At 40.0% G+C, this 21,586-nt stretch overlaps 1 protein-coding gene across 1 annotated transcript; it reads left to right on the top strand.

The window, feature by feature from the left end:
* Nucleotides 1-5,333: 5,333 nt before the first annotated feature.
* LOC147614225 (protein SMALL AUXIN UP-REGULATED RNA 16-like) lies at nt 5,334-6,432 on the top strand. The gene has a single exon (XM_086780772.1). The coding sequence runs from the start codon at nt 5,767-5,769 to the stop codon at nt 6,196-6,198; it is 432 nt and encodes a 143-aa protein (XP_086636898.1). The 5' UTR covers nt 5,334-5,766; the 3' UTR covers nt 6,199-6,432.
* The last annotated feature ends 15,154 nt before the right edge of the window (nt 6,433-21,586 follow it).

The following is a 21,586-nucleotide window of genomic DNA, read 5'->3' as shown; positions in this document are numbered from 1 at the left end:
CAATTTCAGATAAGGGGTTGTTTGGTGCCTAATGGTGTATGCAATCATGTTACTCATTGGGTGCAAATGTCAATGAATCCATCGCTCGACAATGGTATATATAATTTTAGGGTATGTGGTAGTGTTTATCATCATATATGGTACTTGGTGTCTAATGGTGTATGCAATCATGTTCCTCATTTACACAATTATATGTATTTGATACTAGGCATAAATTACAAAATTGGTTGAACATTATGAATGTCTTGGATTCCATAACTTCACAACTAGTTATGTTGATGATGCATGTGTATATGCAAAAGCATTTTATAATGGGGAAGAATGTTGATGGATAGTCTAGGTTTATAAATAAAAATGGCTTGGATTCAATAACTTTACTAGTTATGTTGATGATGCATGTGCATATGCAAAAGCGTTTTATAATGTGGGAAGGTTGTTGAGGGATAGTCTAGGTTTAGAAATAAAAATGATAATATGTCAAGGTAGGAGCATATCAAGGCAGTACGTGTGGTAGCAATGTTGTAGGTATTATGTCTGGATGAGGTGACACCCCCGCAATTGGTCATCGTGATATTTTACTGCATAGTCAAGATGGGAATTTCAAGAAGATCTCAAATTTATAGCGGTCTTATATACCACTTTTGTCATGTGTTATTTCCACAAAGGGAAGATGGATGGCATTTGAAGGCTCTTTATGCTAATGTTCTTTTGATATACATATTCATACATTAACTAATAGTCAGTGTATCACTCAATGACAATATTATGCTTATTGTTTGTAAGTTCAAAATGACACAAATGCACACTTGTGCTTTATGGTGGATGATTATTGCAGCAATCCATGGTAAATGCATATTGTAGTGTTGATGAATCACGGCTATTACGGGTTTGACATAATAAAAAAACGTAATGTGCTAAAGTGTACGAAGGTTTAGCTGATATGCTCAATGCACAAAAGTTAGAAAATGCTATTGCAAGGAACTCATTAGGTGTAGAATAGTATTGCCATCCAAATTTACAAGTAGTCCATGATAAATGAATAAGTTATTATCATGGCAATTATCTGTTCAAAGGGCAAGTCTGATCTATATATGTCTTTCACTTATAATCCCAATTGGTAAGAAATATTAGATGCTTTACTTCTAGGCTAAAGTCCTTCTGATAGGCCTGATTTGTGATAGCTATAGAGTGTTCTAGAAGCACATAGATATAATGAGGTGTATATTGAAAGATGACATATTTGGAAACATTGATGGATATGCATCAGTGATAGAATTTTAAAAATGAGGTTTGCCATATTCTTACTCAATGTTGGTTTTGGGTAGCCTCTATAAACCTAGGATAGTTCAAGACTATGATAGACTGGTATGCATTGAATTGCCTAACAATGAGAAGTTCCCTAAATTGCATGATGTGGTAGCAACATCCATGGTCCTTGTAGGGAATTAAACCCAAATTGTGTTTGTATGAGTGAGGGGAAATGCTCAAAGAAATATCCTTGTTCCTTTATGATGCAAGAAACAACTATGGATAACAATGATTATCATGTTGACATAAGGCAAAATGATGGGGGGAATTGTTAGAATGAGGAATTCTGATATTTATAATAAACACCATATTGGGGAATATGGGGATTTTCCAATACTTTGGGACACGTGGTCAAATCTTTGGATTAATCATAACTTGAACACCGTTACTCCAAATTGAGCGCTCTATAGCTCACTAGATTCCATTTTCCAAGCGCTTTCCAACAATAGGTCACATGATATGGTTTTGAGAAACTTATAGGCATGTTATCCAGGTCCCACCTTTTTGGTATTCAAAAAATGGGAGTTGGGAAATTCCTAAACTCACGAATATAGTGTTAATAGATGGATTATTCCATATAGCCCTTTTTATTAAAAAAAGTATGATGCATAATAAATGTAGAAATTTTCTCTATAATATTTGCATTTAAGTATCTTTATAAGGAATATAATAGAGCAAATGTAAGGTTTTAGTCAGTACAAGCACGCTTGGATGGTCTTGATGGAGAACAATGGAGAAGTCATTGACGAAATTGAAAGGTATCTAGGTACACTATATGTCTCTATGTTAGAGGCTTGTTAGAGACTGGAGGTCACAATGTCGTGTTTCAAGATGATGACAATGTTGTTGAGGTTGTTCAAAGGGAAAGTGTGGAAAAGATCACACTCTCTATATCATTTACATGCAATGCACAATACCCTGATGAAAATGACACGCTATACACTAATGCTCATAAATACTAGGTTTGGAAATCATAAATGGACTAAAAGGAAGGCATGGAAACACCATTGGCCTTGTGTATTTTGTGGTACCTTTTGTGGGTGAATAATATTATCTATATTTATTCTTAACTATATGTAAAGGATTCTTTATTTGAAGACCTTCGTTTAGTGAGTGGTTGTTTCTTTCTTACATTCAAGGCAACATATTGCTAGAGAAATACTAGAGGATGATGGAGAATGGGTTTCATGACATATTTGTATAATTTCATGTTGGCATGATTGTGTGGGAAATTGCATGTTGCTCTAGCTATTGTATCCTCCAACATTTTTACTTTGCTGTCGGTGAATGGTCGAACAATACACTCAAGGATCAAGATACCATTGGAATTGGACAATTGTTCAACGTGCAACATGCTTGTGCATGGGCAACTTACAAAGGTTTTATGGATTTGTAGGCTGAGTATTTGTGATGAGGCTCCCATGATGCATCAATATGCTTTTGAAGCACTAGATAGAACGTTGAGAGATATTATGTGTTTAGATAAGCCATTTGGTGGAAAAGTTGTTTTATTTGGGGGAGATTTTAGGTAGAGTTTGTATGTTATTGTGTTGGGCAAGAGGGAAGACATTGTGGATGTGATATTGTGTCATTCCTTCTTATGGAATTACGTACAAGTTTTGAAGTTCACTAAAAACATGTGGATAGCCAAAGGATATAATGATGAAATCAAGGAATGAATCATGAATACTGGCAATGGAACAAATTGTGGTGACATCATTATATAGGAAAGGTGATCCTTATCTTCAACCTTAATTCATGTTTAAGGTTTTGATGCAAATTATGCTGTTTAATCCCACCACCAAGATATATCGAGAGGCTTATACCTTAAACCAGGTATGGATGCCATATCCCATCAAATCCCATTAAGGAAAAATGAAGTCAGATATGATCAAGCTTGCACCAATGAGCGGGGAGGGATCCTTGTGGGAGAACATATCCAAACATACAAAATTGGCTAATCCATAGTCTGATAGATATATTGGAGATACGACTGGTAACTATTTCATGGTGTATAGGTACAGAAGGTGGAAGTAGAAACACCCAAAGCACACATGTGATGGGATATGAGGAGGATATCAAGTCATTCAGATGAGGTGAAGCCAATACCATTGGAAGCATTCAACATTCAACATTCAACTTCAACACCAACATATGCTTCTCATTAATAAGAGCATTGATCCACAATTGTGGAAACTTGTTAATTCTTAAAGTGATCGTGGTACAAGATGTGACCCCTAGGACCTTAACTCGCTATAGTTTGACATGAATACAGTCTCCATCTGAAAGAATTGTCATGGTCTATTTCACAAGTTCCAAAACTTTGAAGACATGATTGACACAAGGTTTTAGACTCAATTGCCTTACTTTAAAAGGTGGTGCCTTGTAAAGATGGAGTGTGGTGCCTTACTTTAAAAGGTGGTGCCTTGTAAAGATGGAGTGTTTTAGTTGTAATTTCTAATTCACCAAACTTAAAAAAGAAACAATCTTATTTGCATAGGATTGATTGAGAAGGAGACCTCAAGGATTGAATTGAAGAGAAAGAGTGAGAACACTCACAAGGGAGAGATGGTGACATAGCTTTTTCTCTAAATTACATGATGTGGTAGAAACATCCATGATCCATATAGGGAATAAAACCCAAGTTGTGTTTGTATAAGTGAGGGGAAATGCTCAAAGAAATATCCTCATTCCTTTACACAAGAAACAACTATGGATAACAATGGTTATCCTTTTTAGAAATGATGGGATAGTTGTTAGAATAATGGGAGAATGGTTATCCTGTTTACATAATGGAGTGTTTTAGATGGTTATCCTGTTTACATAACCCAAAATGATGGGAGAATGGTTATCCTGTTTACATAATGCAAAATGATGGGAGAATTATTAGAATGAAGAACTTTGATATTTATAATAAATGGATTGTTCCATATAGCCCTTTTTGTTTTAAAAAAAGTATGATGCATAATAAATGTAGAAATTTTCTCTATAATATTTGCATTTAAGTATCTTTATAACTACGTATAAAAGGGACATAATAAAGAAAATGTAAGGTTTCAATCAATATAAGCAAGTTCAGGTGGTCTTGGTGGAGAACAATGGAGAAGTCATTGACGAAATTGAAAGTATCTAGATACATGATATGTCTCTATGCCAGTGGCTTGTTAGAGACTATTTTGAGTTCGTTGACTTGCTTAATGAGGAGCCAGATGTGCAACATTGCATGTGCATATAGCATGTACATACACTTGGAGGTCACAATGTCATGTTTCAAGATGATGACAATGTTGTTGAGGTTGTTCAAAGGGAAAGTATGGGAAAGACCACACTCACTGTATCATTTACATGCAATGCACAATACCCTGATGTAAATGACACACTATACATTAATGTTCCTAAATACTAGGTTTGGAAATCATAAATGGACTAAAAGAAAGCATGGAAACATCATTGGCCTTGTGTATTTCGTGGTGCCTTCTGTGGGTAAATAATACTAGGTTTGGAAATCATAAATGGACTAAAAGAAAGCATGGAAACATCATTGGCCTTGTGTATTTCGTGGTGCCTTCTGTGGGTAAATAATATTATCTATGTTTATTCAATTTCAACACCAACATATGCTTCTCATTAATAAGAGCATCGATCCAGCAATTGTGGAAACTTGTTAGTTCTTAAAAATCTCACATAACATGATGGATACATGGTTTTAGACTCAACTGCCTTACTTTAAAAGGTGGTGCCTTGTAAAGATGGAGTGTTTTAGTTATAATTTCTAATTCGCCAAACTTTAAAAAAACGATCATATTTACGTAAGATTGATCGAGAAGTCGCCTCAGGGGAAGAATGGAAGAGGAAGAGTGAGAACACTCACAAGGGAGAGATGGTGATTGAGCTTTTTCCCACCAGGAGGAATATATATTCTAGTGTGAGAGTTAAAACCACTATTAACAAATGTGTGGTGTGACTCTAGACTTTGAGCAAAAGCACAAGCAAAATATCTCCTTATATGTTTCTTATGACTCGTTACTCACAAGCACAAGCAAAATATCTCCTTATATGTTTCTTCTTATTACTCGAAACTCGTTGCGTTTGCAAGCAACCATCACCATGACCTTCGTCTCTCTCCTCTCCCTCTACCCTTCCATACGCCTGCACACTTCCACCACCATCAGCCTCTTCATCTTCGCCTGCTCTTCCCTCTAGTGCTCGCTCTCCCCCTCTCCTCGTTCTCGCAGTTCCTGTTGCAGAAAGCGCTGGAATACCAGGGAAAGACAGCCGAGAAAGCGCTGCAGAGAAAGCAGAACAGCAGTAGCCGAGAAAGCAGGAGAAGAAGAAACAGAGAAAGCTTAGAAATCAGGAGAAGAAGCAGCTGAAAAGAAGAAGGAAAGCAAAAGGAGACACAGAAGTCGAATCGGTTCAAGAAACAACAGCTCCTCTCAAGGCCTAGGGTTTCGCAGCATGAAGAAGCTCGTCGCCAAATTGAAGAAGGCCGTCCGGAGCTCCTCCAACCGACTCCGCCATGGCTGGATCCCGCGTGTCTGCACCGATCCCTCCTGCGAGAAGAGAGGCAAGTGCTCCTGCCCTCCGTCCGATGTCCCGCAGGGCTTCCTGGCCGTGTACGCTGGTCGAGAACGGAAACGTTTCGTCATCCCTGCCATCTATCTGAATCATCCCGCTTTCCGTTTGCTTCTTGAGAAGGCCAAGGAAGAGTTCGGCTTCAGCCAGAAAGGGGGACTCAATATGCCGTTTGAAGTGCTGCTCTTCGAGCGTTTCCTCTGGCTGGTAGGCCATGGCGATCCCGCCCCGCGCGAGTTTGGAGTGGAAGAACTGGAGCAGTATTACCGGGACAAGTATCACCTGTCTATGGAAACCATTCACCTAGACGATTGAGTCGAAATATTCTTTTTTGTTTCCCGTGCAAATGAAAACGGCGACAAGTTGATTTAGGTAGTCTTTGATAGAGCGCCTTCTTGCTCTGAAATTTAGGGCATGTGCCCTGAGATCAAAGAAAGGTCTCTCTCTACTGAGGCGTTGACTGCTCAGTCATCAACAAGATTAACGTGTAACTTGTAGTGGATATTTGTTCTTCGAGGTTCTTTATGGAGACCATAAATTATTTGAATATATCAGTGAAGGCATGGCAAGAGAAGGAGATTGATCAATAGGTAAAACAGTGCTAGAACTCTCCATTAGCTCATCTACTACTGTGTTGATGATGATCTGATCTTGTCAAGCTTGTTTGCTGCTGCTCGAAGTGGTCTCTATTTCTGGTCAATATCAATTCAACCACGCGGGGTGTGTTCTGACTGGAGTCTTGATAATTGACAGCTAATGGCAGTCTGGATTTTTGATTGCATGTTTTTTGGGTGCAGTAAACATTGCAGTTTCGGTGCAGGTCCCTAAGCTGGTTATGCTACTAAGGTTTTTGATTGAGGTTTGATGAGAGAAATGTGTGGGAGTAGATCTTCCATCTCATGTTCCAGCAGTTCGTGTATTGAGTTTTTGCACATTATTCTGTGTAACTGGCCATCAGTGAATTCCTGCATGCATGAAGCTTTTCTAAGTGCACGAGGTGGTCTCAAAACTGGTAGATTCTCCTATCACTTCCTGAGTGACACATCTTTTCATGATCTCTTAACACAGATCACAGAAGATTTTGAAACTTTTCAGTAGTCTGAGGCAGCATACCAATTTTAGACGGGTTTTTTTTCAGGTGTGGTCACTAGGATCCTCCCAAGCATACAAGGGGCGCACCTAGATTGGATTGCAGTCTGATGCTGAAAGCCTTGCATGCGTACACAAGGGAGCACATAGTCAAATTTCAAAGTTAACCTATAAGGATGTAGATGTCTGACTGGCTGCAATATCTGGCATACCCTAAGCATCGTGGTCTGCATTGCAGCTTAGTTCTGAGTTTGTCCAAGATTCCTCTCTTTTTGTGCAGGCTGGTTTCATTCCTGGACGGGATTGCAGTCCAATGCTGGACCTGTGAGGCATTTTATGGGAAGCACGTGGATCAGATTGCAGTCCTATGCTAGGCTTCTGTGTCTCTCAAGCAGTGAGGTCTGAATTATCGCTCAGTGCGGAACCTATCTCATGAATGCTGTTAGTTTGTTTATGTCGTCAGCATTGTAGTTCATAGAGCCAAGGTCCTGTGCACTTTGTTGTAGCCATGTGTTATTTTCTGTCTCGGTATGTCCATATATGCAGCTTGATTATGGCATCATTTCATACAGTTATGAACGCAATTGTTGACATAGCAGCTTTATTATCTTACCAATTAACAAATATCATTACTCTGCTACTCTGAGATATATATCAATTTACAAGCCCATAGGGTTACTCGAGTCTCCCAACAGAAGTGGACAATGGAGAGAAGTGTTTTATTTAAAGTAATCAGAGTAGTTCTTTGGAACAAACAGAATAAACAACACCATCTTTTGAAGCTAATACACTTAGCTGCTACCAGTGATTTCAACCTAAATTTCCCAAGCAACTTTTTGACAAAGGCACAGCCCTTTATACTTGCCCTCATCATGGTTGAGTCTGGTGTTGTCCTTTGATCTTGGACATGAACTTTGCGAAAGTAGTTTGCAATGTAGAGCTCAGAAGACTTGAGTCTTGGGATGTTCCATTTTGGAAACCTATGTCGTTGATGAGAATCATTGCCCATCCTGCAAGGATTGTATGGGGAGGAAGAGTCTACAAAGCCTGCAGACAGAGCCTGAAAGCAAGCCTGAAAGCAAGCCTGGTTTAAAGTTCATGTCTACAAGATGGTCGTTTCAGGGAGCTTGAGGAAGAGTTTAGAGGTCTGCAGACAGCCTTGGACTCAAAGCAAATGTCTACAAGAGCGTCTTTTCAGGGGGCCTAAGGATGAGGATTATCTTTCTTGGTCTCTTTGGCAGCTAAGCCAGTAGAGGACACCTTAATAGATGTGTTGTCACCACAGCCTAGAAGCTTTTTGCTTCTGCAAGTTGAAAGACTGGAGTATACTTCCTTGAGCATGGTCCACAAGCATCCGTAGCTGCTTCTTGAACCATGTAAGAAGCGAAGGCAATCTTAGAAGCGGGTACTGTCAAGTTCTGGAATCAATTTTGGCACCTGAAGCAGAAAGGATTGGCATCTTCTGTGTCTTGCTGACCAAGGCCATCACTTGCTTCATGGTGGATTTTGTCATAAAAGTTTCTTGAGTCTTGTGATTTGTCATTGATACTTCTGAATTAATTGCATTGAAAAATGCATTTGGAGGACTGCATAGGATGGCTGGGAAGTAGTGTGGACGTTAGTGTCTCTATTCAAGAGATTTCAAGCTTTCTGTGCTCTCTATGGAGTTCAATGCAAAGAGGTGAAGGTTGTTGGGCTGATCATGGTCTCTAGTGAGCAATTCGCTCAGATAATTGTTTTTGGAAAACTCAACTTTGTACTTGTCTTAGATTCTCATCCAAATATTTAACATAAAAAGGGTGTTGGTGTAGTGCCCTAGGCAGCATTTTAGTGTGTGTGAAGAAGTGTAAACTTATTTTACACTTGGCTATTGAAAGAGAGAAGTCTGCCCATTTGTAAAAGAAAGATCTATATGGAGAGGGGTATATTTAGACCTATTTGCTCTTGTGCTCAGAGAGAATTATGCAAAGAGGACGAGTGTGGACAGGTAGCCAAGTCCTCCACACTCCACCAAGAGCAACTCCTCCCATTATCACCTCTGACCTCCGTGACCACACTCCGATCGTCATCACCATTGGTGCCCTCCTAATCTCCTACCCATCGGGTCCTTTGACTACGAGATGCACTTTTGACGTGCATGGCCAACTCCGAAGGTACACATGAGTGGTACATCTCTCCATCAACAGAGAGATCTTCATTGAGTACTATCCACCTTGCCCCGAGGGATGTGCATGGCCACTTCTTTGGCCACAATACTCACCCATCTCCTAGCAGGGCGAGATCCTCTTTGAGAACCATCTACCTTTTCTCGATGAGCGTGACATCTAAAGCGGAAGATCTTGCCTCTACACAACATGATGAAGAATGAAGGGTTGCAACTTCGAGGAGGAGACCTAAGAAGGAGTCGGAGTTGTAAGAAGAGGGGGGAGGAGAAAAGGGGAACACTCTCTCCTCAAGGACATCATTCTCTTTGCATTTTTGATATACAATATTACTCTCTTGTGGTATTTTCTATCTCTGGGTGCGGTGTGACTGAGTGGCGTGTGGGGATATTGCGATGCTAAGAGGTGGTCAGAGAGTACAGTAGACGGTGTGGAGCATAGGTCTTACATGTCTAGCCAATGAGGTCGACCAAGCCTTAGTGGAAATACTTTCCTCAGAGGATCCACAGTCCCTTTCCCCCAACCATAGTGATTGTGTAGGTAGTCCGTGAGTTCCAAGTGAGGACCGATGGAGTCATCCACAACTAAGACAAAATTTGACGATAAAATACTTTCCTCAGAGGATCCACAGTCCCTTTCCCCCAACCATAGTGATTGTGTAGGTAGTCCGTGAGTTCCAAGTGAGGACTGATGGAGTCATCCACAACTAAGACAAAATTTGACGTTGGGACTCTCCTAGAGATCAAGGATAGTCTAAAAAATTTTCCTTTTCTTTTTTAGTGATTTTGATCGTGGGTGAGAGCAGTGTTGTGTATGCCCTCCAAGACTAGAGCTTCTGGAGGTAATTCACCCTTTTGTTCTCCTTTTCGAACTAGTCGTCGTAAGGTTCTTTCTCGTTCCCTTACTCTTCCCTCAGCATCTTCCGCTTCTAACTCTATGGCGGCTCCACCAGGGCTAGAGCCATTGGCTAATGTCCTTAACCGCGTGCAAATTAAACTACCAACCTTCAAAGGTACCATCACTAAAGATGGGGAAGACCATGTGCGGTGGTTCCTCACTGTGTGTCTCAAGAGGGCTCAATCGAGATGGTCTTGTTTTCGACAACATTGGAAGAAAGTGCAAACCGATGGTACAATCAATTCCTTGCCAACCACTTCCCGGATTGGGCCACCCCCAAACTATAGTTCTTGGATACCTTTCGGCCTGGGAACTACTTCAATCTCATTACTCAAGAGCTCAACCAACTGTCCATGAAGGCCGGGGAGTTAGTGGCTCAACTTGTCACAAGAGCTAAAGTTTTGGTTGCTCGGCTATCCCAAGATCTTGGAAACTACATGCTGCAACAATGGGTGCTTCGCGCACTCCCTAATCAAATGACGATGAAGATGAGAGAGACCTTTCCACTCCAAGGTACCTTGCAAGACTTCCAAGACAGAGCTACACAACTGGAGAATGCGCGTCTCATGGCAGAGCGCAGTACCTCATGGTCCCCACTTATCCTTGGCATGTCTTCGGCTCCTCCAACGGTTTCTCTAGCCCCGGCGGTAGCTTCTACATCCGCTTCCCTAGACGAGCTCGCCAAGCTCAAGGAGGAGCTTGAAGATTTCAAAAGGTCACATCAAGAGGACACGACGGTGGTAGCGCTGAGGAAGGAGATTCAGCAACTCAAGGCCAAAGATCCGATGATGAGTCCATGGTGCCTGGTATATGTAGTTTGCAAGGCCATCTTCTAGGTGATTGTCCCACCAAAGAATATTGCTCATATTGCTCAAAGGTGGGCCATGAGGACAAGGAGTGTTACTGCCTCAAGGGACTTTGACTTATGCAACAACTTAAGCAAGGGGCCACCCCGCTTAATCCCTTCGCTGAAGACTACATGGTGACCCCAATCAGTAGAGCTTCGACTTCTCCCCAGGTCCCAAACCACCAACCAAACCCAACACCCTTCTTGAACCATCAATCGGGAGGAATAGCTACCTCCCAATCCCAAGCTTATATTAACCGTGTCACCACTAGCCCCACCTACTTAGCTCCCCCACATACACTTTCCTCCCCCATGGCTACTTATGTACCAACCCCTTAACCGCCCCAGGCCACATCATCTCAGCAGGGAGCTTAAGTAGCCATGGTAACATACACCAACACCCCTCATCCCAGAGCAACACTAACATACAACCCCTTGCTTATGCAAATCCCATATCAATCAGGCACTCTCCCAACCTATCAGCCGTACCTCCCACCCGTGCCAGTCCCACAAACACCCCAAGCCTTTCAAAACCCACCCTCGGTGGTCTATGCACAACTCCTCCAATACCTCCGGCCACTAATAACACGTATGGGGCCCGGACTAACCAAAGGTTCCCCAATCACCGTCCTCCCAACAACACCCGGCCTCTTATATGCTACCATTCTGGGGGAGCGGCCACATGCAAGCTCAATGCACTATACTAGAGGGCTCACCCCCATGCCTACATTGTCCGGAGAGCCAAGACCACTACACTCGGGATTAACCTAACACCCCACTTGTTAACATGGTCGAAGTAGTGGTGCCATCTCCCAAGGCTGACACTCCAATAGTGGTGGCGGTAGTTACTCGGTCCCAAGGAGCCCTAAAGACACCAACTCCTCCCCTTGCTGGTGCAATCTACCCATCCATTGTGGAACAAACTTATAAGGAGGACATGGAGGAATTCACTCATACACCACCCATGGAGAAGGAAGCGTCCCCTACCTTGGTCATTCTCCCAACCACCGTACCTTCAAAGGCAGGTGAGGGGTCTACCCAACCCAAGGTTAGTAATTTATGTTGGGAGGTAGTGTTGGCAGGGGAAAAGGTGGAAATCATCCTTCCTCAATTATGTGGTTTGAGCCAGGAAATAGGAGAGCAACTTCTAGACTTGGTCCAGCATTGGGTGGATTCGAAGGTAACTCAGGGTGAAGCCACATCTAGTAGTAGTGGGCGATGGCCCATGAAACAAGTAAGGGTATGCCTCACTGCTCTAGGAGTGGCTAATCACCGAAGCCCGAGGGTAACAATCTTCGTGGGAGGAACTCAAATTACAGGGGGCATTGTGGATGGTGGTTTTGGTGTTAACATCATACCTGAAGCTACTAGGAAAGCCTTGGGTCTCCGAATTACCGAGCTAGCTCCCTTCGCCATCAAAGTGGTAGACCAGAGGGAAGTGATGACCTTGGGACTAGTCAAGCAAGTTCCGATCATTTTTGAGGGATTAGTATTTGAAATGAATTTTGTGGTGTTAGACCTCCCACCAGGAGGGGCCTACAGCTTGCTCATTGGAAGGCCTTGGTTGAGGGTAGCTTGGGTGATCTATGATTGGGGCCTAAACAACTTGCATATCCCTAACCAAGAGGGAATGATAACCTTGCCCTTGGAAAAAGGCCCCGATGAGAGTGTAAGGGGCACTGCCCTACATGACATGATTCCCATTCGAGAAGTTATAATCATGGATTTAAGGTAAGACCCAATGATGACAGATGATTCGACAAGGCTAAGGTAAACTCTTGACTTGAACATTAGTTTATGCTCTTATTTAAGCTTGACTAGTTTTTTTACTTCTCTCTACTATGAAGCTATAAGGGAACCTTTTTCCCTTCCCTAGCCTCTTGTTTTGGTAACGTTTAGTGCTTAATAGTGTTTCTTAGTACTTGGTAAGTGTTCTTACTTGTCTAAAGATTCTAGAACCCATTCTTGGTTGTGAATGGAAGCTTCACAAAAACCTTCTTTTCTTTCGTAAGTATGGGTTGATTCAAGTGATTGCATGAGGTGTTGCTCAAATTTTTTTCTCATGTTGTTACTAAGAGTCCTTGATGTTAGAGTGTATGCCTTATTTTCAAGCCCCTTACTGATGAGATTGGGATGATGAATAATAAGTTTAACGTTTTGATTAATAAAAGGCTTCTCTCTCTCTTTGTGAACAAAGGTAACATTGTCTCTTCTCCAGACATGATCAATTTCTTCTAAAGCTTGATAGAGCTATGTATAAGCTTCCATGTATTGTTTCTTAGCTTGCTTAGGGTTTATACACAAGATTTTATTGACCTTCCTAGTAATAAAGAGTTTTAGGCTTAAGAGTCTAGGTCCTTTTGCAATCCCACTTGGTGAGTCTAAGTATGTTTTGACTAGGAATTATGTATAATCTTCTAGCATTGGTTTAAAGTTAAAAGCCTCTTCTCGTGAAATCAAGGATTTGAAAGAAAGTGAAGAAAATAGAAAACACATGTGTAGGCCCAGGTACAAGACCTGTAAATGCTGGAAACTGATGTTTATTGCTGGAAACTGAGCACAAGGGAAGCCCGTAGGTGTTGTACAATGATAAGAAGCAGAAGTAGCTGCTATGACCTCAAGAGGATGCAAAGAAATGAGATGAAATAAGGGGAGCCACCCTTATGTACTCCTCATGAGAGTTGGTAGACTAGCTGTAGTAGCAGGCCGACAACTCCATAACAACATAAAAATGCTATAAAAGGCATTAAAAATGGAAAAAATGCCTAAATAAATATGCATATGCAAGGCCTCATAAATGGCCAATACAAGCATGAAAATTATGCAGTAGACCCTCTGGAGATGATATATAATCCAACACCTCCTCTTTAATGCCAAAGGGATGGTCCAATATCAGCATGCTGAAGTAACACCTCCAAAGTAGCTCTTGGAAGTGGTTTGGTGAAGAGATCAACCATATTGTCCTTGATAGAATAGTAGGCCAGCCGAAGAAGTCCCAACTCAATCCAGTTGTGTAAAAAATGATAATGCACTTCAATATGCTTAGATCGTCCCCAGATCACATGATTTTGAGCTATAGCAATAGCACTATGAGAATCTAAGAAGATAGTAACCGGGGAGTGTCGACACAGCACAAATGCTCCAGAATTTGATGAATGCCTTAGTGGAGGAGAGAAGGTAGGATTTATTCTCAACCTCGATGGAAGAAGCAGAAATAGTCCTCTGCATTTGAGACTTCCAAGAAACCAATCTAGAACCAAGCATGAAGCAATATCCAAATGTAAACCTCCGAGTATCAATGCAGCCTGCCCAATCAGAATCTGTGAAGCCAACCAAATTAGCACCACTAGAGTAGGTGATGCCATAATCTGAAGTACCTCAAAGATAACAAAGAACTCTCAAAGCTACCTGCTAATGAGACCTGCGAGAGCACTGATGAGAACTGGCTGAGGACACTCATAGAATAGGAGATCTCTGTATGGGTTTTGGCAAGGTAAAGCAATGAACCAACAATTTGTTGATACTCTACGGAATCCACCAAGGGTGTATCATCCTCCTTGGATAACTTGGTATTGGGATCCATGGGACAAGAGAGAGGTGTACAATCTCACAACCCATAAAGCGAGAGCAACTTCTTCACATACTTCTGCTGAGAAATGAAGATACAATCAACTTTCTGCCAAACCTCTAACCCAAGAAAATAATGTAGAAGGCCAAGATCAGTCATCTCAAATGTCTCTAAAAGCTTGGACTGAACCTGTGTGACCAACCCAGTATCTAAGCCAAAAAGGATGAGGTCATCAACATACAAAACAATGACACAAATATCTCCATCAGAAAGAAGCACATAGAGATTGCTGTCATCATTCACATCCACATTCATTCGCATCACATTCTTTCACATACACATCCACATCCATTTACTTTACATCTCATCCTTTCACATAACCTCACATCTCATTCTCATCTCATCATTCACATCCACATCCATTTACTTCACCTCTCATCCACATTCATTTACATCACACTATATCCTATCACATCCCATTCATACCACCTTACATGATGTTCTACATGTACCACCAAAAATATGATTTCAGTATACAAAGCTTCTCAGAAGCGACTTGGTGTGTACTTTGATGATGAGGTCATTGAAGTAATGGACAGGAAGGCTCTCTCGGTTGTTGCCAATGGAATCCATGATGAGGGTCTTTATTACAAGATCACCAATTTTTCTTCCTAGATCCCTCACACTAATTCCCATATTCATTAGCTTTTCTCCCCCTTGATGGCTTTGGTTTTTGAGGCAGATACTTCTCTGTGGCATTCTCGCTTCGGTCATGTACCCATTGGTGTCTTACAGACGTTCCATTCTAAGAAGGTTGTTAGTGGACTACCTCAACTCATCTCATAGTTTGATTTGAAATTGAACTTCAAGCCTCACCTCTCTGTGATGGTGTAGCACTTGCATATCTAATTGTGGCTCGAACTTAAGTTGGAGCCTCACTTGCAAGTGTTAGATTTGCATACGGAGGTGATGCTCAAACCTAAGATCGAGCATCACCATTATATACTAGTTTAGCACTGCAAGTGAGGCTCAAACTCAAGTTTGAGCATAAGCTCCAAATGATTGAAAACCCGTAGATGCATAATTCCTCCTAATATTTTGTGATATCTATAGTGAGGGGGCTAACTTCTTACTTTGCAACTTTGCAGGCCTTTGTGGAGACCACGGAGCACACACTACATAAGAATTTTGTAAAAAATGATTTACACTTGCTTCTATGTGATGATGATGTATGACAGAATTGGGTTAAGATCATGAGGCTTTATGCAAAAGGCTTGCTACCAAATACAAAGGGTGAAACTCAAACTAAAGGTCTTGATCAAAATCCCAAACTTCCAACTTTGAAGAGTGGGCAAATTCAGCAGGCACCAGGAACAGTCACACTAGGCCCAACGTTGTTTAGGTGCATTTTAGGCCTTCAAAAGAGTGAAGTTTTGGACATTCAAACATCACTTCTTGACAAGAGAATATTGCTTAAAAAGGGAAAGCAAACCCATCAAAGAATGGATATGGAGGAGATGGCTTGGAAGCTAAAAACAGATCGAGTTCTCAAAGATGCAGTAAGTGCCTTCTATTTTGATCTGACAAGGGAAAAGATGACTTGGGAACAGGTGTGTGAGACATATAAGCTAGGGGAACCTATGCTAATATTAGTTGTTGATAAGCTCCTTTCAATGATCACCATTCGTTTTGTACATTCATAATAAGCACTATCAATGCACTTTTCTACCTTTGTTTGGTTGAGAGCTTGATGGGCTATGAGCATGGAAAGCCTTGTTGACATCTGTATCCCCAATCTTCTCAATGGCCATAGCAACCCCAACATTTGTAGCTTCCATGGCTTTTGCAGAATCTAATATATCATCACCATTCCCACCTTCATCATCATTTTCATGCCTTCCAATATCTTCAAAATTGTCTTCGGCATCCTCATTGAATAGAGCATCATTCCCTTGGTCCTCTTCATTCCTTTGCCCTGCATCTTCAAAGCCTATAGCATCCCCAACTTCTTTATCATCATCTGTGTCATTTTTGTTGTCAATATCATCACCTTCGTCTTCGTCCTCTGTACTTGGTGGGTCATCAATGTGAAGATTTTAAAGGTCCTCTTTTTCTGCATCATCTAGTGTTTGCTTTTTTGTGCCGCCACTTGCACCGCACCACTCTTGCAAGGACGGGTGACCATCTAAAAGAGCAGAGCACTTTGATTCTAATGCCATCGCTTCCAAATTATCTTTACATAAAGCAATACATCATCTCTTCTTTAGCAAGCTCTCCTCTAGCACAACTCCACCACAATATATCTCTACAACATAGCCCTGTTCAGGACAAAACCCTGTGATGAGACCATCAATAAAGCCTTTGTTGATGAATTCTCTATTTTGGCCACTAGAGCCTGAGATGAATACATTTTTTGTGAGAACCTTATCAATGGCCTCAAACTTGTCAACCTTGCTGATGAAAAGAATAACAGTTGCAATCTCAATTGTTCCAGATGTCCAGGCATCATCTTTTTGTGTGTGGATCACGCCAAATTCATAGTGCACCTTTGTTGACTGGCTAGAAATCCCTTCAATAAGCATTCCAATGGTGATGAAATCAACAAAACACACAAGAATATATTCATATTGTGAGTTTAGTGTGTTCAAAGCAAGTGCCAACTTAGAGAAAAATTTTGACGAGAGCTGCACCTTTGTACCATGTAGGTCCATGATTGCCAATTGAAATGGTAAATGCTCTTCACTACAGAAGGCTATAATCTTTGTCATATCAAAACCCACCCCCTAATTGTCCAAGGAATAGACTCTTGTTGAGATACAATACCCATAGATGCTCTATATAGGTGATTCAGTAAAGTTACTACACTTTTTGGAAGTGACGGATTTTTTTTTGAACGATTGAGAGCATCCCTAACAAAGGACTGGCTGTAGCTCCTCAATGTTCAAAGTGTGGATTGTTGAAATAATTATTAGTCTTTTGATTAATACATTGGCTTTTTTGGATTCACTTTTAACATTTTTCTATTAAAGTGAATATTTCTATTCTATTTATCCTTTATTTCATGCCAACGTCTAGTACAAATGATGATGCACACTTACTATTAAGAAATTACTCCATATCCTAGTGTAGCAGACAGTGAGGCTCAAAATTAAGTTTGAGCCTAATACAAACGATGACACACACTTACTATTAAGAAATTACACTTACTCCATATCCTAGTGTAGCGGTGAGGCTCAAACTTAAGTTTCAACCGTACCTCCACTTATGTCCAACCTTGGGGATGTCTTCCAACACAAGGCACAATCTCAAGTTGAGTGATCTTTACATTGCCCTTGTAAGTGAGGCTTAAACTCAAGTTTGACTCTTATGTTATGGTTCCTAATTCATTATGGTACATCAGTCGAAGTTTAGTAATCTAAGTTTGGATACAAAGTATATGTGTAGATATAAAAATGACTAGTATTGTATTAGCCTTGGTGTATTATTTAAATCCTAAAAGTAATAGCATTTTATTTTAATCTTACAGATATATACAAAGAAGGGAAAGACGAAGATAACATTGCTCAACTAGAACATCATCTCATGAAAGCCCTACTAGAGAGATCAACTCTCATGATTTAAATGCTAGAAATAATGAAGACAACATGGTGGAGGTAGATCACATCGATGATTCAGCTTTGCAAACATCTTCAAGGCCTTCAAGTGATAGGACTAAAGAGACTAAGGACATTCCTAATTTGCAAGTTAATGTTGAGGTTAGTGAGAATAAAGATAAAGTTAATGAAGAGCTTCAAGAGACTTTTGCAACCAAGGAGAGACAAGAAGAGATTGTTGAACAAATTGATGAGGCTACATATGCTACAAATAAAGGGAAAATAGTTGAAATCAAGGACTCTGTGGGGCAGAGGGTGTTGAAGAAATTGATGAGGCTACATATGCTACGAATAAAGAGAGAATAGTTGAAATCAAGGACTCTGTGGTGGCAGAGGGTGCCAAGAAAACTAAAGGTATATCTTTTTCAATAGGATGTTATTTAAGATGATTTATTCAGCAATTTTGTGTGTTAAAAAATATGCTTTGTGAGAGTTGTTTTTGCAGGTATAGCTGCTTCTAACAATCACAAGTTAAGTACGCAAGAAATAGAGCAACGTGTATCAGAGCTACGTTCCGATACACAAAAGAGTAGGCCTCTAGGAAGTTTATATTCTTTTGAGAGAGATGGAGATATATTAGTATTTCAATCTTCACCAATCAATAGGGAAATGCAATCAAGTCTAGGAGCCATCGTCATAGATGAGTATGGGAGCATGAAACGAAAGTAAACTTGTGGATGTTTTGTTGTAATTAGCTCTCATTGATAATATAGGATCACTTGTTTTAATATTGTTAAGTATGTAAACACATTAAAGTGTTATCATTCTTCTGTATTGTATGCAAAAAATATTCCTCGTGCAATCACCATAAAGAAACATGCACTTATACTTGATCTTAATGGAGTTTTACTCAACAAGGAAGAGAAGAGGCATCCACAAACAAATTGTATTTGAATTGATATTGGTCGCACCATAGTTGTTATTCGCCCTGGGTGTTTTGAATTTTTGGATGAGATTTGTCAGTACTTTCATGTTGGTATTTGGTCCACCATGCTACACAAGAATGTTTGTGCCTATGTAAACACTCTTGAACAGTATGCACATAAGAAATATCATTTCTTTATGGTGTGGGGACAAGAAGAATGTTATATCCATAATCTTCGAAAAGTGTATAGACTAGATAAGCCTACTGTTGAGGCTATGTTTAAACCTTTACTCAAGGTTTGGAATCAGTTCCAAGATATTTGCAATAAGAAGAATACATTGCTTATTGATGATAGCCCTTTCAAGGGATGTGTTAATCCAAAAGACAACTGTCTCTTCCCTGAAAGTTTTCAAGGAGGACACGACTATGTACTGTGCAATGACCTTCTACCCTACCTTTTAAATCTAAATAATACAAATGACATTAGGTCTATTATTTTGCTTAATCGGCTAGGTCAATCTCCTATCACACATGGCCATAATTTATTTATCGATTTTCAAGATGTACTGGAAGAATGGCTCCAATTCACCTCCCTATTTTTGCGAGAAGAAGTGGAAAACTCATCTTCTGCATCTTCACACTTACCATTGTATGGTGATAAGCTAAAGTATGTCCAATCAAGAGGGAAAGAAAAAGAAGTAGAATCTATAAGGAAGGATCTAGCAATGTTGGCATCCAAAGCTGGAGTACCATTACTATCCAAAGACCAGCTAAGCTTGTTAAAAGTGTGTTACAAAAGAAGGATTTTGAGTGATCAACACTCTATTGCTTATGCTACTTGCTTGGGATATGATCGTGGTCATCTCATAAGTGGAGTTGTAGCAAAAGCATACATATCAAGGCTACAAAAGGCTTACTTGAGCTTATGGGTAGGATAATGTCTGGTTTCATTAAACATTGAGTGACAGTATAATCAGATTCCAACCTAACCCATACTAGTTGTTGCTGTAGATCGAAGGAAACCATTTCTGAGGTCTAAACATGCAGTTTGAAGTATGGGATCTGCACAAATATCAAGACTTGTTGGGTGCAGAATGTTTGGAGCCATTTTGTACCTAAAAGCCCATAAGATAGACTTAGGCTTTGGCCAAAACAATGTGCTTAGATGGGTTTAATTTTTGGATTGTACGAGCCAAATCTTTACACTATTGTATCAAGAAATCAAATGCCTCCAAACTAACTATCATTTGATTATCTCTTTTGTCAATATTTGCAATTCGATTGCAATAAAGATGTGTTTGTTTTTTATTGAAGATATTGCCTTGTCAAGGTGTAAGGCTATGAATATCATAATAATTTAATTTGGATAGACTCAATTATCTCAATAGTGAAAATCTTTTATACATCATATTCAATCATTTTGTTTTTCAACAGGATATGTTGAAGCATATAACTTTGATTTCAAGTGTATAGAAAACTTACTATTGAGGTGGCACCAATCATTGGTGACTTATGTACCTAGAGGCAAAAGAGTTCCACCACCCCCAGATACAATAAGGAAACAAAGAAGAGTATTGATACTTGAACTCAATGGTGTTTTACTTAAGACCATTGAGATGCAACATGGTGATGTATGTCCAGACTGGGCCAAACATATGCATCTTGTGGAAGAGAATACAAGTGTTTGGCATTTGATTCGCAAAGATGCATTCACTTTCCTTGATTTTTGTATGCAATGGTTTGAGGTATGGATCTGGAGTGCTAATAGACTACAAAGGACTCGACGCATTCTTGAGTTGTGCTTTCCTCGGCACCATCAAAAGTCTAAGGTCGTAGCAGGGCATGCAGCATGTCAAAAGATGGATCTTCTTATTGGATATCGATTTGTATACCACAAAAACTTGGATGTAGCATGGAGAATTTTTCATGACCTGGATGGAAATAACACACTAATTTTTTATGATACCCTCTACAATGTAATGTGGAATATGCTCGGAACCTACTTGATTTTTCCAAAGATGTGGAATCAAAATATAGAGGAGCTTCAAAGTTTTTTGGAGACAACAATCAGCGCATGGTTACTTGGTTGGATTTATGCAAAGAACAAATGGGAGTATACTTGCAACACTTTAGTAAATGAAGCAGCTTATGATAGAGAAACTTTGTATGTATTGGAGCAATACATGAGAAAACGCTATGTTTGAGATACAATTTGTACTCAATTATTATCTTGACGAAGGGTTTTTGTCTTCGGATGAATTGTAAACTTGAATGTAACAATCTCATTGAATGTAACAAGTGTTCTTTGGCATTATCATCCCATGTTTTTACTTCAATGTCCCTCAAATTTGAGCATATATATCATGATTTATAATCTTGATATAGTATCTACGATGGGTTTTCATCTGTGGATCAATCGTAAACTTAGCATATTGTTACTGTCATTGAGATTTACTTTTTGTTTTGTTGTTTCTAACACCACACCCTTTAGAGATCTCTCATTTCTAAGGTTCCTTTTTATAATGATATTTAGAATTCTTTTGGCAAATTAAATAAACCCCATGTTTTTACTTCAACGTCTCAAAGTGGAGATAGTATTTAACATTATCTTCTTCATATAAA

Source organism: Cibotium barometz, chromosome 42 (assembly GCF_041138505.1).
Source record: "Cibotium barometz isolate CiBa-2024 chromosome 42, ASM4113850v1, whole genome shotgun sequence".
Lineage (NCBI taxonomy): Eukaryota > Viridiplantae > Streptophyta > Polypodiopsida > Cyatheales > Cibotiaceae > Cibotium > Cibotium barometz.
Note: the sequence above shows the minus strand (reverse complement) of the source record. Positions and strands in the feature narration are given on the sequence as shown.

Excerpts from the sequence above, each read along its gene's own strand:
- LOC147614225 (XM_086780772.1), top strand. The coding sequence starts at position 5,767 with ATGAAGAAGCTCGTCGCCAAATTGAAGAAGGCCGTCCGGAGCTCCTCC.